The 17094-nt window shown below is 60.6% G+C and overlaps 2 protein-coding genes across 3 annotated transcripts; both read left to right on the plus strand.

Moving 5' to 3' along the window:
* The first annotated feature begins 49 nt into the window (after positions 1-49).
* Positions 50-9014, plus strand: LOC144318857 (serine protease 33-like). The gene is made up of 11 exons (XM_077906285.1): positions 50-150; positions 449-1528; positions 3429-3583; positions 3978-4146; positions 4363-4482; positions 5415-6825; positions 7170-7202; positions 7307-7469; positions 7553-7818; positions 8046-8215; positions 8404-9014. The coding sequence occupies exons 6-11, from the start codon at positions 6783-6785 to the stop codon at positions 8560-8562; spliced, it is 834 nt and encodes a 277-aa protein (XP_077762411.1). The 5' UTR covers positions 50-150; positions 449-1528; positions 3429-3583; positions 3978-4146; positions 4363-4482; positions 5415-6782; the 3' UTR covers positions 8563-9014.
* A 3326-nt stretch (positions 9015-12340) lies between these two features.
* ELOB (elongin B) lies at positions 12341-16945 on the plus strand. 2 transcript variants are annotated; one of them, XM_077906284.1, is made up of 4 exons: positions 12341-12491; positions 13514-13648; positions 14602-14707; positions 16781-16945. In XM_077906284.1, the coding sequence occupies exons 2-4, from the start codon at positions 13526-13528 to the stop codon at positions 16891-16893; spliced, it is 342 nt and encodes a 113-aa protein (XP_077762410.1). In that variant the 5' UTR covers positions 12341-12491; positions 13514-13525; the 3' UTR covers positions 16894-16945. The 2 variants fall into 2 exon arrangements, with proteins under 2 accessions (XP_077762410.1, XP_077762409.1); XM_077906283.1 differs by lacking the exon at positions 12341-12491 and adding an exon at positions 13221-13368.
* The last annotated feature ends 149 nt before the right edge of the window (positions 16946-17094 follow it).

Consider the following 17094-nt stretch of genomic DNA (forward strand, 5'->3'; position numbering starts at 1 on the left):
GCTCGTGGGGGCGGGCGGGCGTCGAGGGGGGGCGGGGGTCGTGCAGGGTGGGGCGGGGGCCCTGCAGGTGGGGGGCGTGCTGGCGGGGCTGAGCTCACCCGCCCCCCGCACCTCCCCCAGAGTTTCAGGACCTCGACCAGCTGTTCGCAGGTAAGGCACCGGGACGTGGGACGAGCTGCCCGCGGGCCCTGACCCCCGACCCCCGACCACCGAGCGCGGGGGGCGCCTCACCGTCTCCTCTTCCCCCGCCCAGGTTTCGAGAACTCGTCGTTGCTCACGTGTAACTGCCGGGCCGGGGGCGGGGGAGCCGGCGCGGACCACGCGGGGAGGGTCCCCAGGCCCCGGGAGGCCCCCGCCCCGAGACCCCCGACTCCCGCCGTCCCGGGAGCCCCTGCCCTTCGCGCCCGCGGGCTCAGCCGCTGTCCATCTGTCCGCCTGTCCGTCGCAGGGCCCTGCGGCTTCCACAAAATCCAGCTGCGCACGTGGTGGGTGGAAAGGACTTGGAGCCGGGGCAATGGCCCTGGCAGGGCAGCCAGCTCCGGGGGAGGCACCAGCACTGCGGGGCAAGCCTGCTCAGCTGCCGGGTGCTCAAGGCCATGCACTGCTTCCTCAAGTGAGTCGGAGGTGGGGGCCCGGTTCCACCCGCTGGGGTGCCCCTCAGCCCCAGGCCCGGCTGCAGCCACGTGAGGAAAACCCTGTTCTCCATCTTCTAGAATGTTCTTCAGAACATTCACACACACTTTTGTGTCATGCTTTTCTGGCTTTTCTCCCCAAGTAGCAGCGCCGCCATCCCCTTCCTCATCCCACCTCCCCACGGAGGTGTACCAGGAGGTGGAAGGAGGTGGGTAAGTGCTGGGCACAGAGCCTGGCCTGTGGCCCCGGGTGGAGGCAGCTACTTGGATGCCACCAGCTTTGGTCCTGTGCATCCGTTCATTGTTTTTTAGGACAGCGGTGGGAGGTAACAGGCTGGTTGAGGGGCCACATCAAGCCCCAGGGGAGGCACCCGGCTGCCTCACCTCCATGTCCCCAGAGGCCTCAGATTCTAGGACTTTGGACTGTCTTCTCTGGGCCGTCATCATTTCTGCACTGGACACTTCAGGCCATGAAAGGAACTCTGTTGTTGTTGTCCAGGGTGCACCCTAGTAGCACCTGAAGCAGTCTCCCCTCAGGAAGTGAGCCCCAGGTGTGCTCAGGTGGCCCTCCGTTCTCTAAGGACTCATAACTGCTCTTTCCTCCCTTGCCAAGCACAGTGATCCCTTAAAATGGACGGCCCATATTGGTGAGCTGTCTTCTAGGCCACATTACTGGAAACTGTGGACCTTCTACCATCGTTACAGGGTGAAGGATATTATCATATACCCCCAATTTGAGGGGACTTCACTCAACGACATCGCCCTGCTGAAGCTGTCCTCTTCTGTCACCTACAATAAGTATATCCAGCCCATCTGTGTTATGATCTCCTCCTCCAAGTTCCAGAACCAGACCAACTGCTGGGTGACTGGCTGGGGGGACATCCAGGAAAATCAGGGTGAGGCTGGGGGCAAGTGAGAGGTGCACAGGGGGTCTTATGTTCCACCATCTGTTCCACCCACACCAGCTTCAGCAGCCCCCACCTGGGTCTGTGCGCAGCTGGGTCCCTCCTGGGGGCAGCTTAGCATTGTCTGCTCCCCGGCTGTCTGCTGCTGCTCCCCCTGAAAGGACCAGACTTCCTGTCCCTGCACCCGGTTCCTTCTCCCATCCAGACACTGTGAGCCAGAAGTCCCAGTGAGAGGGAGGCCGGCTGGACCGGGGCTACACTCCCCAGGCTGCAGGGGCTTGGTAATTTTGGGGGTGGGCTTGTCAGAAAGGTCTCAGGTGTTTTGGGGTTTTTTTATTTCAGATTTAACTCACAACACATAAAATTCACCATTTAAAAATGTGCAACTGTGCAATTTAATACATTCATGGTGTATAACCATCAACGTTGTCAAGTCTCACAACATTTCCATCGCTCCCCAAGGAGACCTGACAATCAGTGAGCAGTGACCATGTCTTACCCTTTCCTTCCGGCCTTTGGCAGCCACTAACAAGCTTTTTGTCCTTATGGATTTATCTATTCTGGCTATTTCATGTAAATGGATTCATACACTCTGTGGCCCTTTGGTTACTTTCATTTAATGCAGTGTTTTCAAAATTTGTCCATGTTATAGTACATGTCGGAATTTCGTTCCTTTTTTTTTTTTTAAGGTTTTCTTTATTTGTTCTTGAGACACACAGACAGAGAGAGGCGGAGACACAGGCAGAGGGAGAAGCGGACTCCATGCAGGGAGCCTGATGTGGGACTTGATCCCAGAATTCCAGGATCACTCCCTGAGCTGAAAGCAGACGCTCAACCACTGAGCCACCCAGGCGTCCCTAAATACCTCTTTTCTTTTCTTTTGTGTATATACCTAGGAGTACAACTGCTGAATCATGTGGTAATTCCATATTTAACTTTTTGAGGAACCAAGAAGCAGCATTCCACAATAGCTGCACCATTTTACATTGCCATCAACAATGAATGAGGGTTAGAATTTCTCTTCTTCTCAATACTTGTTATTTCCATTTTTTTCCATACTAGTGGATGTGAAGTGGTACCTCATTGTGGGTTTGATTTGCATTTCCCTAATATGACAGTAATACTGAGCATCTTTTCATGTGCTTTTTGGCTATATGTAGATCTTTCCTAGAGAAATGACTATTCAAGGCCTTTACTTATTTTTACTTAAATATTTTATTTATTTATTTGACAGAAAGAGAGAGAGCACAGATAGGCTGAAAAACAGGCAGAGGGAGAGGTAGAGGCAGGCCCCCCACTGAGCAGAGAGCGCGATGCAGGGCTCGATCCCATGGCCCTGGGATCATGACCTGAGTTAAAGGCAGATGCTTAACCAGTTGAGCTACCCAGGCATCCCTACCCTCATCTTTTGATAGTTTGATGAAAATATATCTCAGTGTGGATTTCGTTCTGTTTATCCTATTTGGAGATTGTTCAGCTTCTTCTGGATATAGATTCATATCTTTTAACAAATCCGTGGCATTTTCAAGCTGGATGCTGCAGGTGTAGTATATTAATCCTAAACCGTCTCAGTGTGTTTATACCCCACCCCCTGCAGCCCTGTGCATGCTGTGGCTAAGGGACCTCCCCAGTGGTTCAGGCAGGGGCTGTCATCTCCCTTCTACAGAGAGGGAAACCGAGTGTCAGCTGTCCATCCATTGGATCCTTCTGCGATGTTATTCATCACCCACCATGAGCAGGGTGCTGGGCTGGCACAGAAGAGTCCTCGAGAGTGATGTCCCCGGCTCTGTGGGTTCCCCAGGGACTTCACCCCTGTCCCAGATGGCAGAGGAAGGGCTAAAGGCTAAAGTCGCCGTCTCTCTCTCTCTCTGTCACCCCCAACCCTTGGCAGCTCTACCGCCTCCTTAGAATCTCCAGGAAGTGCAGGTCTCTATCATAAACAACTCCAGGTGTGACTACCTGTTCCAACAGCCCAGCATCCTCAGTTACAACCTCAATGACATGATTTGTGCTGGCTCCGAGGATGGTAGCCGTGATGCCTGTAGAGTGAGTGCTCCAGCCCCAACAGCGCCTTGCTGGAACCAGGCACCACCCCTCCGGACCTGGAGCCTGGGAGCAACCACTGTGATGCTCATCAACCCCCCTTAGCATTTATTTGTGAGAAAAAGCAGAAGGCCTTAGTTATCCAGGCTGGGAGACAAGCATTGTTTTGCATTAATTGTACCTCCTTTTATCCTCACCTGAAAATGGGGGGGGGGGGGCAGACAGAGACTATTGCCCCACTTTGCAGACGTAGAAACTGAGGCTTGTTCACTTCCGGGGTGGGGGGTAGGGTTTGCACCCAGTCTGCCCAGCTCCACAGTCCCTCCTACTGGCCCCACTTCTCCACTGGCCCCTCCGGCCCCACCCCAGGCCTGGCTCATCTGCACTGCTCCCCCAGGTGACTCAGGCGGACCCTTGGCCTGTGAGAAGAGAGGGCTGTGGATTCAGGTTGGAATCGTGAGCTGGGGATCCGGCTGTGGTAGGCCCAACCGGCCTGGTGTCTACACCAACATCAGTGCATATTTCAACTGGATCAGGATGCTCATGGCCCACAGCAGCATTCAGAGGTCAGCCCCCTGCCTGCAGCTGCTCCTCCCTCTGCTCTGGCTTGCCTCCCTCCTGTAGCTGGCCTGAGTCCAGCAGAGCCCCTGAGAGTTGGGGCCATCTGCTGAGCCAGGCCCCGTTCCCCCAACTGTCCCTTTTTTATTTTTTATTTATTTATTTATTTATTTATTTATTTATTTATTTATTTATTTATTTTTATTTATTTATGATAGTCACAGAGAGAGAGAGAGAGAGAGAGAGAGGCAGAGACACAGGCAGAGGGAGAAGCAGGCTCCATGCACCGGGAGCCCGACGTGGGATTCGATCCCGGGTCTCCAGGATCACGCCCTGGGCCAAAGGCAGGTGCCAAACCGCTGCGCCACCAGGGATCCCTGTCCCTTTTTTAATAAACAGGTTTGCATGTTGGAGTCTATGCTTTGCAGAGCCTTCTGTGGCCCTGGGTGGCTCCCTGGACACCCTCCCAGTCACCCCAGGACCACTTCCTGACTGGCAACCCTTGCTCCAGCTGTCTGCACCATGCAGGTCTGGGTTGTAAACCCCAGAGCCCTCTCCAGTTAATTCAGCCAGAAAGATAACTTATGAGAGGACATGAGAGCTGGCCAGCTCCCCTCTCAGGTTTGGCCCATGCCCCCAGAGATGGCGGTGTATCCCCAGGGTCTCTTGTCACCATCCCACCAGCCCCTCCAGCTGCCCCAAGGGGAACACCTGTGGCCCCACTGCCACCAAGCCCTCCGAGGCCATAAAGGTCAGGAGCTGTGGGAGGACAGGAGGCTGCTGCTTTCATTCTTGTAGCACTTTTACGTGTTTGCATCAGCTAGGCTCCACTGCAGGCTGGGCCTGGGCTGCCCTAGCTCATCTTCACAACAGCCTTTTACAGAAGAACAACCTGCCCGCACGGTGTCAGGCCTGGAGATGGAGCGTGCCACGGCCTAATGGCAGACACCTAGGGCTGGAGCGTGGACAGCAGGGTCATGCCCGCCGTCCACTGCAGGTGAAAAGCTGGTGCCAGGATGCCACCAGGTCGCCTCTCCTGTGGCCCTCGCCCTCACCCCCAGCCTGCCGCCCTGCTCGGCCCGTTGACTCGCGCACGGTGCCTGCTCTGCGCTGGGCTCGACTCTGGCCATGGAGGACTGTTAGGGACTGGATGTGCGGGTCCCCCCCAACGTTCACATATTGAAGCCCAACCTTCAGTGCCTATATTTAGAGATCGGGCCTGTATGGAAAGAGTCAAGGTTAAGATGGTTCCTGAGAGTGGGCTCTGATCCCACAGGCCCCTCTTCTTGTAAGAAGAGCGCTCAGAGAGTGCGCCCTGCGTCCAGCACCTGCCCCCCACCAGGCGGAGAGGGGACCGCAGCCCATGCAGAAGGAGCGGAGGTCGCCGAACAGGACCCACCTCCCCAGCACCTGGTTTATGGGCCTGGCAGCTTCCAGAACGTGAGAGATGTTCATCCCAGTGGCTCAGTCTGGCGTTGGGTTCTGGCAGCCTGAGCCGCGACAGACACCCAGACCCCACCTCACAGAGAGGAGCCGGGCAGATGTGACTCAGGCCCCCTCCCTCACCGGGAAGGGCGACACCAGCAGGAGGGCCGGGTTGGAGGGACTTGGAGGGACCGCTGCGAGATGCGGAGTCCACCAGGTAAAAGGGCGCTCCCGAGCCTGCCTTCCAGGTGGTGGACACAGCCCAGGCCCCACCCTCCACCAAGCCTTGTCCCCAGCATCTGCCCGCGTCACTGGGGCCAGCAGCCTCACGTCCTGGCCACACCCAATTCAAGAGTGGACTGTGCCCCAAGGTCAAGTCTGCATCTGCTTCCGGTCACGCGAGGAGCGCTGGCGGCTTAGAATTAGGGCAGAGCGCAGAGCGCGGGTCTGGGTGGGCTCCTTGGGGCAGGTGGGGTCGCTGCCGCGCTGGGGTTTCGGGACAGAGCAGTAGTGTTGCCAGCGCCGGCGACCCGCAGGGACAGCCAGGGACCTGCAGGGACAGCCGCGAGTGAGGCTCAGGCTCAGGATTGTCCAGAGCTGCCTGGCCGCTGCCCCCCCGCCCCGCTCCTGCCCCCGCCCCCCGGGCCCAGCTCCCACCCCAGCTCTCGGCCCCTTGGCCCAAGCCGCATCCTTTGACAAACCCAGGTGTCCCTTTCCTTTCGCCTGGAAAGTGCTGCTCAAAGCATCTTTGTTTGAGGCTGCCGGTGAAGCCGCAGCCCCGCCCTGCCTCCTTAATCGCCCCGGGCAGGGCCCCCACCCCCTCTGGCCCTTTAAGCCCCCAGGGCCTCCCCTGCCCAGTCAGCAGGGAGTGCACCAGCCGAGCGGGTGAGAGCAGGGCTGGGGGCTGCCAGGAGCAGGCGCCCACCAGGAAGTAGGGGCCGGGCGGGCTCCAGGGCTCCAGGGCTCCTGGGGACACGAGGGAGCTCACATCTTGCAGGGGTTGGGGGGACAGCCAGAGCCCCTGGGGTGTGGGCAGAGGGACGTGCATAGAACCTGTGCCCCGGGGAGATGCCCAGGACCTGGGTGGGGGGCGCTGAGGGAAGGCAGAGGGTCTCTGGGGCCTGGGGCTAGGACCCTCCTCTCCTGTCCTTGCAGGTTCAGACCAGAGTCCAGACCCTGAGCGGTGCCGCCCTTCCCCGGGCCCAGCCCCGAAGACAGAATGACAGGGGCTGCCTGCCTCCAGGCCTTGCTCCTGCTGCTGGGTGAGTGGGGCGCAGGGGCTCGGGGTGTTCTCGGGTGTCCTGTCTCATCTCTCTCTGGCATGGTGCCCCTAGAGTACTTCAGGGCACCCCGATCTGGGCTTCATGGGTTCCCATCTCTCCCAGCTCAGGCCCATGTGTGTACCGGGTGAGACCCCACCTGCCAGTGCCCGGGGGAGGGTTAAATCAGGTAACCAGGCCAGCCTGCTGATTGCACAAAAGCCTGGCACCAGCTCCGAGCGACCAGTACGGTCCACCCTCCTTCCTAATCTGTGACCTCCCTCCTGCTCACCCCGTTATCTGACACCAAATTCATAATCCTGTCCCTTCTCTGCTTCCTCCTCCAGGAGCCGCTGGGACAGGGACGCTGGAATCCGCAGGTAAGGAAGCCATGGAGTCCCTGGGCCAGCCCCTCCCTGACCTGGGCCCTGTGTCTCCTGGGCCCCAGCTCCCTCCCGCCCTCGGTCCCCCTTGTACCCTGCAGCCTGCGGGCAGCCCCAGGTGTCCAGTCGCATCGTGGGGGGCCGAGATGCCCGGGATGGACAGTGGCCGTGGCAGGCGAGCATCCAGCACCGCGGGGCACACGTGTGCGGGGGCTCGCTCATCGCCCCCCAGTGGGTGCTGACGGCGGCGCACTGCTTCCTGAGGTCAGGGGGGTGCGGCCGCGGGGGGCAGGGGGAGGCGGGCAGGGGCGGCCAGCGCCCTCAGACGCCCCCCACCCATGGCGCAGGCCGACGCGGCCATCTGAGTACCGCGTGCGCCTCGGGGCGCTGCACCTGGGCCCCGCGTCTCCCCGCGCGCTCTGGGCGCAGGTGCGCAGGGTGCTGCTGCCCCCGGACCACAGCGAGGAGCGCGCCCGCGGCGACCTGGCGCTGCTGCAGCTGCGCCGGCCGGTGCCCCTCAGCGCCCGCGTCCAGCCCGTCTGCCTGCCCGAGGCCTGCCCGCCCCCTGGCACGCCGTGCTGGGTCACCGGCTGGGGCAGCCTCCACCCTGGAGGTGCGGTAGGGGGCCGGGGCGGGGGGGGGGGGAGGCGGCCCCGGGCGGGGAAGGGGGAATCCCAGCCCCCGCGCTGTCCCAGTCGGGCACCACCTCCGACCTCCCTCCAAGGACCCAAACCTCCCTCCTAGCTCCTAGCTGGATGGCAGAGTCCAGCCCCGCCTGGCGGGTCACACTGTGAGCCCCCGCCTCTCCCAGTTCTCAGAAGCCCCCCTTCCTCCCCCCAGAGCCCCTTCCGGACTGGCGACCTCTGCAGGGAGTCAGGGTGCCCCTGCTGGACTCGCGCACCTGTGACCGCCTCTACCACGTGGGCACCAACCTGCCCCGCGGGGAGCACATAGTGCTGCCGGGGAGTGTGTGTGCCGGCTACATCCAGGGCCACAGAGACGCCTGTCAGGTGTGGGAAGCTGCCTGGAAGTCTGGGGTCTAGCTCCCAAGCCCAGCACCCTGCCTCCCTAGAACCCAACACCCAGGGCTGCCTGTCCTGGACCCCAGCCAGGAGGCACCACCTCGGGGACTGGAGCCCCGGGACTGCCATGCCAAGTTGCCAGATGGCCCAGACCTAGGTTTGCCTTCCTCCTGCAGGGTGACTCTGGGGGACCCCTGACCTGCGTGAAATCTGGGCGCTGGGTGCTGGTGGGCGTGGTGAGCTGGGGCAAGGGCTGTGCCCTGCCCAACCGTCCAGGCGTCTATACCAACGTGGCCACCTACAGCCCCTGGATTCGGGCTCACCTTAGCCTCTAGTGCAGTAACACTGACCCGGAGCTAGAGGCTGGGGGGTCCCTCCGACGACCTGCATGTCTCCCCCACCTTGCCCCCTCCTCCTTGAGGCTCACAGGTGTCATCCATCTGTTCACCCCCTGCCCCCCTGGGGCTCACCAAGCCCAGCCGCCAGCCATCCTGCAGGAGCCTCCCATGTGTCCTGGTCTCATGATCCCTCTCTCCCCTTCTGTTCATATTTACCCTTTCCAGCTCCAACCAGGGGCTGGGCCTGTGTCCCCAGAGACAGACAAGCCAGCTGGTGCCCGGCCCGGCCTCTGTGCCCCCTTTTTTTGCAGGAAGTCAAGGAGATTCAGGGACCCAATTCCTCCCCGCAGCCTCCAGATAAGAGCCCCCCAGGCCAAGCCTGAACCCGGCGGAGCCCACCCAGACTTCTGGCCCACAGAGCTGTGATTTAATAAACTTGGGTTGTTTCAGGCTGCTATGTTGGTAATTGTTGACTACAGAGCAATAGCAAACGAACATAGACCTCGCCTCACTGCCGTGGAGGTGCCCCCAGGGGTCTAGAAGGCTCAGGAGCCTGGGGCACCTGGCATCATGCCCTCTACCCAAGAGGGGCTGAGAGCCCCAGGCAGGCCTGGCCAGAGCTTCTGCTGTGCCTGTTGTTTGTGTGGCTACAGCCATCCTCCCAGGGGGAGTCTGGGGCTGTGTCTCAGCCATGGCAAGGCCCACAGACCCGGGCCATTCCCCTACCCCCACCCCTTGCCCCCTGCATCTGAAAACTGGCCTAGGCCCCTTGCAGCTCCCTGCCCACCCTTGTGGGCCTGGGACCCGGTTCCTATCCCCCCCTGCCATCTGCTTATCCCCAGGCAGAGGACCATCCAGCCCAATAGATACAGCTCAGTGTCTAGAACTACAGAGGGAATAGGAAACACCACCACCTGGAAACTCCAAAGCCTAAAGGGGGCAGTGGGGGAGGACACGGAGGCCTGCCTCAGAGCTGCAGCTGCTGGGGAGGGCCTGAGGCTTGCTGGCTCCCTGTCCCTGCCCTGGGGGAGAGGGTAGCTGCAGCAGGCTGGTGCTGCTGGGCCAGGCGCACAGACTGGGCGGGGGGAGTGGGGGACTCCAGACTGCTCTCTCCCTGCGGCCGGGGCCCATCCATCTGGGGAAGCACTTCACTATCCTTGGGGGACGGTTATCAGGGAGCAGGGTGTCCAGGACAAGGTATGGCTGTGGGCGCATCAGCAGGGACCTGGTGGTCCCTGCTGGGTGATGCTGGCCACCCCGGCTCCCTCCCTCAGCCTGGAGCCTTCCCAGGGATGCCTCCTGTGGCATTAATATGGGAACAAGCCAGGGGCTGGGAGGCCGTGGGCCGCAGCCTTGGACCTGCTGTGATTTCAGTAGCAGTCCCTCCCTGCCCCCTTCAGAGAGCCCCGTTTCTGAAGTATAGCCTGGGAGCTAAACAGGGGGGTCCGGAGCTGGAGGGACAGGGGCTGGCCCTGGAAGGGAAGGGTCAGCGGGTGAGAAGAAATGAGCTGCTCCACATTGAGCCCTTACCGGATGCCACGCGATGGCTTGGCCACACCAGCTGCTGGGATCCTCACCTGACACCCAGGTGTCACACGGGAAGCCAAGGCCCAGGGTCCTGCTGCAGCTGGTAGATGGTAGGCTGGGATTCTGGGATTCCCGCCCAGGGTCTGTTTCTGGAGGCAGCTGGGGATGGCAGAGGGGGGTCATAATCCCCTCTCCTCTCTCCACTTCCCAGCAGTGCAGGCTCCCGGCTCCCCTCTTCTCAGCCCCTTCCTGATGTGCAAGTTGCCTCTCTTCGCCCAGCAGGCTCAGTGGCACAACAGCCTGTGCTGGTGCATCCCGCCTGCCAGCGAGGTCAGCAGGGGTGGGGGGGACTTGACCCTGCATCAGCCACAGCTGCTTACTGCCCCTGGCCTCACGGCACCTGCCTGACCTTCGAGGCGACAGGCTAGGAGGCTGTGCGGCCAGGAGGGGAGCACCAGGGCAGCAGGGCTGGTCCTGGGAAGTCCTGGGCATGGGGCATGCTGGGATCCCACCTCAGGCCGCCATTTGCTAGCTGCCCACCTGCTCTGGCAGGTGATGCTGCAACCAGATGGCCTCGCCTCCTCCAAGAGTACTGACTTGACCTCAGTATCCCCTCCTGTCATCTGAATGGATGCCACCCACCCTGCCGTAGCTGCTGGGAAGGCTAAGGAAATGGCTAAAGCGCTCACCCTTCTGCCCGCTGGGCACGAATGCTGCACCTGGCACGAGCACGCTCTCGGCGGCTCCAAGAACACCTCGTGGGTGTTTTCAATTTCACCGATGGGCAGACAGGCCCAGAGGTTAGGGGGCGTGCCCTAAGGCCCACAGCAGGTGAGGCGGAACCGGGTCAGAGCTGGGCAGCTGACTCAAACTCCATACTGAGCTGTAAATCTTCCCTTGTGGGGATGAAAGTAGTTGTAAAACACTCTACAAATGAGAGGCACCCCAAGAACTACCAGTCATGATAATTATATGATAATCAATGCTTTTAAAAAAAGGAGAGGAAAAAAAAAAAAAAAAAAGGAGAGGAAGGCCAACTAGGCTGCTGCCCTCTCCTTGGCACACCCTTTCCCTGCCCCGTGCTCTCCTTCCTCAGCAGTACAGGATCTAAGGCCTCCAAATCTCTGTAGCAAAGATGCTGAGATTAAATGGAAATCTTGGGGGATCCCTGGGTGGCGCAGCGGTTTGGCGCCTGCCTTTGGCCCAGGGCGCGATCCTGGAGACCCGGGATCGAATCCCACATCGGGCTCCCTGCATGGAGCCTGCTTCTCCCTCTGCCTATGTCTCTGCCTCTCTCTCTCTCTCTCTCTCTCTCTGTGTGACTATCATGAATAAATAAATAAAATCTTTAAAAAAAAAAAAATGGAAATCTTGGGCCTGAGCCAAGGACTAGCCACCCTGTTACTCGCCCACTGCCGCTGCCGCTGCACGCAGGCCATGATGCGGACGTGGTCAGCCTGGGGCTGGGGAGCCAGGGGAAGCCAGGCCGCCCAGGCCCAGGGAGGGAAGAGTGACAGGAGGGGAGAGGACTGTGGGGGCCCCCCCAAGGAGGCAGGGGCTAGAAGTCAAAAATGAGGAGTACGGTTGCAGTTGTAGAAACACCTACTGAATACTGATTTTTTTTTTTAAGATTTTATTTGAGAGAGAGGCAGAAAGAAGTGGGTGGGGGGACAATGGAAAGAGAGGGACAAGCACACTCCCCACTGAGCATGGAGCCCCGATGCGGAACTCCATCCCAGAACCCCAGGATCCCGCCCTGAGCCACTCAGATGCCCCCTGAACACCAACTTTTTTTTTTAAGATTTATTTATTTATTCATGAGAGACACACAGAGAAGCAGAGACAGAGGGAGAAGCAGGCTCCACGCAGGGAGCCTGATGCGAGACTCGGTCCGGATCCCGGGGTCACGCCCTGAGCCAGAGGCAGACGCTCAACCGCGAGCCCCCCCCGGGGCGCCCCCGAATACCAATTCTTGATGAAAATCTGCAAACTTTACAAACAGCTGTTCCGTCGTCTTAAAGAAGACGAAACTGGACTCTAACTGCCGAAAGCTGCCCTGGGGGGCAGGTGGGGGGCCAGGATTTGGATCCCAGGTGGTCCGCGCGCGGAGCCTGCACCCCCCCTCCCCCCGCGATTAGTAGAAGGAAACCGCGCTCGGGGTGCAGGCGGGAGGCCGGCAGGGGGCACTCGGCCTCCCCGCCCGGCCGCCGCAGCCCCGCGGGACCAGCCGCCCGCGAGCGCGAGGAAGCCGCTCCATTCCAGGGGACATGCTGGGGGTGACAGCCGCCCGCATGGCCCCTTCCCTGCGGTCTCTCCCTTGTCCTGCCGCGCAATTCTCTGCCGTCCCCCCTGAAGCCCAGTTTTGCTGGTAAAGCAACTGGCAGTTTCCGTTTCTTCGGGTGAGTCGCCGTCAGCCACCGGCTGGACTCAGGCCCCGCCGGCGGCATCTCCGGGTCCCGCCCGCTCGCAACTGTCAAATGCAGCCCCCCCGAGGGGCGGAGCCGGCGGCGGGGGGCTCCCGCGGCTCCTGGGGGCCCCGCCAGGGACCTGGCTGAGGCTCGCGCCCTCCCGGGGCTGGCTGCGTCCCAAGGGGAGCTGCGACCGCGGGCGCGCGGCGGCCCCGCCCCCCCCCCCGGGGCCGAGCGAGTTCCCCTGACCACCCCCGACCCCGACGGCCGCTTCCCGGAGTCCCTCCAGGTCACCAAGCCCCGCTACGGCTGGTCGTGGAGATGGGGACGGCCAACCACGGGGGCGGCCAGAAGACCCAGAACCTCACCCCCGTGGCGGCCAGGGAGCCCCTCAATTATGAACAGACCCTCCTCCCCCCCCGACACACGCAGCAGCCAAGGGGTCGCTGCGGCGCGAAAGTTGTGCCGCCCCGATGACCAGGATGCACAGCGGTCACAGCCCTCCCAGGCCCGGGGGTACTCCGCACTCGCCGGGTCAGCCCCCCTCGTTCCCCACGGAGCGCCGAGGCTGCGCCCACACCTCCTGACCGCAGGCGGTGGGGGGCGGGGGGCCTTCCGCTCTGCCACTCCCAACATGGCGCCGCCACCTGCCGCGCCGGACCCCGTCCCACGCCCACCACGCCACGGCGCCAAGATGGCCGCCCGCCGCGCGGTCCGGCCGAGCCGGGGGCGCATCACTTAAAATGGCGGCCGCGGGGCGGGGCCACCGGGCGCGAGGCACGCTGGGGCGGGGCGCGCGGCCTGCCGGGAACGGGGCGGAGCGCGGCCGCGCCGGCGCGTCGAGGGGGGACAGGCAGCCGCCGCGATGGTGAGCGGGTGCGGGGGGAGGGGCGGCGGGCCGGGGCCGGCGGGGGGTGGCGGAGGGCGTCGGGCCGCGCGGGGCTGGGGGAGTGGCGGCCGGCGGGGGCGCGGGGGGTCCGGGCTCCGTGCTCACGCCGGCCCGCCGCCCCCAGGACGTGTTCCTCATGATCCGGCGCCACAAGACCACCATCTTCACGGACGCCAAGGAGTCGAGCACTGTGTTCGAGCTGAAGCGCATCGTCGAGGGCATCCTCAAGCGGCCGCCCGACGAGCAGCGGCTGTACAAGGTGCGGCGCGGGCGGGAGGGCGGGCGGGGGCGGCAGCGCTGCGCGGCGGCCGCGTCGTTGGTGTAAACAGTGGCCGGAACTCCCCCCGCGTGGAGGCGAGGCGGCCGGCTGGGGAAACTGAGGCTGGGCGAGGCGGCCTCGCAGTCCAAGGTCAGCAGCGGCCGAACGCGGGATTGAAGCCCCGGCCCCCGCCCCCCGCGGGCCGGTCGGGAGCGCCCCCAGCCCTGATGGGCGGCAGCCGAGCGGCCCAGCCCAGCGGGCCTCCCTGCCCCTCCCCCGAGCTCCTGCGAGGCTCTGCAAGCCTGTCCCGCCCTCACTGGTCAGTCGCAGCCGTGCGGCGAAGGCGGCTTGGGCCGCTGGGTCTTCACGGGGCAGGCTGGCCGTCGCCTTGGCCCGACGCAGGGGTCCAGGGGCAGGGGCCCCGCTAGGCCTCGCCGGAAGTCACTCCCGACCGAGCTGGCCGCGGTCAGTCCCTGGGCTTCCCCGCTGCGTGTGCCCCTTCCGGGCCCGGTGCTCTCTGCTTTCCGGGTCGGCTGCCCTCGGCAAAGCCCCTGGCTGCCCAAAACGGTGCGAAAATTCTGGTAATTCCCATCTTACAGATGAGAAAACCACACCTTCCAAGAGATCCACCACTTTGTCCAAGGTGGCGGAGCTGGGATTTAAAGCAAGTCTGCCACTGGACACACTGGGTCACTGAGTCTTAAAATTAGGATCACTTGGAGTTTGGTGGGGAAAGGAGATTGAGGAGCCCCAGTCTGGGAGGTTCTGGTTTTGGAAGTAATGCACGTAGCCCTGGAAGTCGTGTTTGGTATGCTCTGGGGGTGGTTCTCAGCCCTCCTGGGGGCCATCTATCTTCCCTCTTCTGACTTTCAGGGTACTTGCTGACCAGGGAAGTCCTTGGGACTCACCCCTCCTGGGGCCTCTCCCAACACCCTGCCTGCCTCTCTCCTCAGGATGACCAGCTTCTGGATGATGGCAAGACACTGGGAGAGTGTGGCTTCACCAGTCAGACGGCGAGGCCGCAGGCCCCAGCCACTGTAGGGCTGGCCTTCCGAGCAGGTGAGCGGGGGCAGCCAAAGAAAGGGGTCACAGGGAGCCTGCTGCTGTTCCTCCCAGCCTCTAGGGCAGTGTCTTCTGACAGTGTTTCCTCACAAAGGGGGGGAGGGGCAAAGGAGATGCTTGTCGAAATTGAAGCCTAGGGACTAGGGGACGCCTGGGTGGTTTGGGTGGTTTAGTAGTGCCTGCCTTCTGCCCGGGGTCCTGGGATCGAGTCCCACATTGGGCTCCCTGCGTGGAGCCTGCTTCTCCCTCTACCTGTGTCTCTGCCTCTTTCTCTGTGTGTCTCATGAATAAATAGATAAAATCTTCAAAAAAGAAAAAAATTGAAGCCTATTTCACAAGGGATTGAGGTATTCCTAATCACAATACCAGCTTTGTTTTTAAAGAGGTCTTAGTGAGTCCTGGGCCTTGTATTTTATTTCCATTGTCCTATTTAATACTCCGCAGCCTGAGAGGGAAGCACTGCTGTCCCCACTTTGGAGACATGGACGCTGAGGCTTGCTGGCAGTCACGGGGAGAGCTGTGGTTCAGATGCAGACAGGCGGGACCTTGCCTGAGCTGGGCACCATGCCAAGTAGTCTTTGCCAGGCATCGCTTAATCCCCCGGCATCTCTGTGCATTCCAGACTGGTATTGTGCCCATTTTAAGAATGAGTAGCTGAGCCTGAGGAAATTAGGTCACTTGCTGGGACTGACAGGCCTGGAATTGATGTTCAGCCCCTGCCCTAGTATTTAAAAATCCAAGGGATACCTGGGGGGAGTGGTTCACTGCTTTCCGTATATGTCCTGCCTATAAGAAAAAGGCTTCAATTTTAACTGGACTGGCTGTTGTTTGCTCCTCCCACAGGTTACTTTTGTTGCAAAATGTATGGGGGGGGGGGGTCCTTATAGAGTTCTAACACAGGACTCTTCCCACCCTAAACTGGCTGCTCAGTCAAATCAAGTGTTAAATAGCATTTTTCCGGACTATTAACCAAAAATGAGAGCGGCGATGAGAGAGTGGTCATTGCAGATCTGTAGCTTGGAAGATGAAGCCATTATTAAGCTGGGGCAGGGGGTCTTTCTTTCAGTTCACTGTTGACATCTAGGTTGGAAAATCGTGTGAGGGGTCTTGTGCCCTACAGGATGTTTACCATCTCTGGCCATTACTATGGAGGGCTATACACCCACTCTGCCAATTGCTTCAAAACCCTGCACCAGGAAGAGATAAAGTCTCCCTGTTAGAAAAAAGTGCAGGAGAAAAGTGAGGAAGCAGGGCTCATTTGCTCTGTGCTGAGGTGACAGGAACAAGAAGGGCCCTTTTGGAACTGGTGGTAATGGGGGAAGCAGCTGGTCAAAAGAAATCTCCATTTTGGCCAGCGGTAGGTAAATACTCCTGTAGCAACGCACAGGCATTGGAATGCACCGAGTTGGTGTTTTTGATAATTTTGCCAGCTAGAGGGAGGAGCAGAGTGGAGAGGCAGAGACCGACTTCCAGCTAAGCGGGGAGCTAGGAATCAAGACCTGAGCAGAAAGCAGATGCTTAAGCTTAAAGGACTGAGCCACTGCTGCGGTGCAGGGGCTATATAGGATGGTGGGGGAGGGCTTCTCTGAGGTGACTTGGGGTTGACACTCAGCCTGCCCCCAACCAGCCACTCGCAGTGGGAATTCTCAGGATCATCAAATACAAAGGCCCTGAGGCAGGAAAGAGCTTAATGGGGAAACTGGGAGCGCAGGAGACAGGTAGACCAAGGTATGGATGTGTAGACTTGGAATTTTATTCAGAGTGATGGGGAAGGTATCGGGAGGTTTCAGGTAAGGGAAGAACAGTCTGGTTTGAACTCAAAATTGTGTAGTAGAGAAAAACTGTGAATGGAACAGATGGTGGAGATTCTGGGTGAGAGGAGACAAGTGGGTAGGGGTCAGTACATGGGCACACTGGTAGGTGCAAAGGGTTGAGGAGGGACAGGGATGTTGGAGATGGGCAATCTGGGTAGGAGGAGACTCCCTCTTCAGAGGTGGGAATTTGCCCAGAGGACCCCAGAAGCTAGAGGTGGCTGCTCCCTCCAGCTTTCCCCACTCCCCTGTCCACCAGATGAAGCTTTCGAGGCCCTGCGCATTGAACCCTTCTCCAGCCCACCTGAGCTGCCAGACGTGATGAAGCCGCAGGACTCAGGAAGCAGCGCCAATGAACAAGCGGTGCAGTGAGAGGGCCCTGGGCCCGCCCCCAGTGCCCCCCAATAAAAGAGATTTGGGTGTCTGCCTGGTTGCTGCCTTTTTTGCACACCCTCTTCTGACTCAGGCATTACCCTTTTCCTGGGATGGGGTCTGCCCCCCCTTCAAGACTCCTTCTTGGGCCCTTGCTTGCTAGGCCAGCAGGAGAGACCCCAAGCTCTGTGGGCCCAACCG

Source organism: Canis aureus, chromosome 8 (assembly GCF_053574225.1).
Source record: "Canis aureus isolate CA01 chromosome 8, VMU_Caureus_v.1.0, whole genome shotgun sequence".
Taxonomy (NCBI): Eukaryota; Metazoa; Chordata; class Mammalia; order Carnivora; family Canidae; genus Canis; species Canis aureus.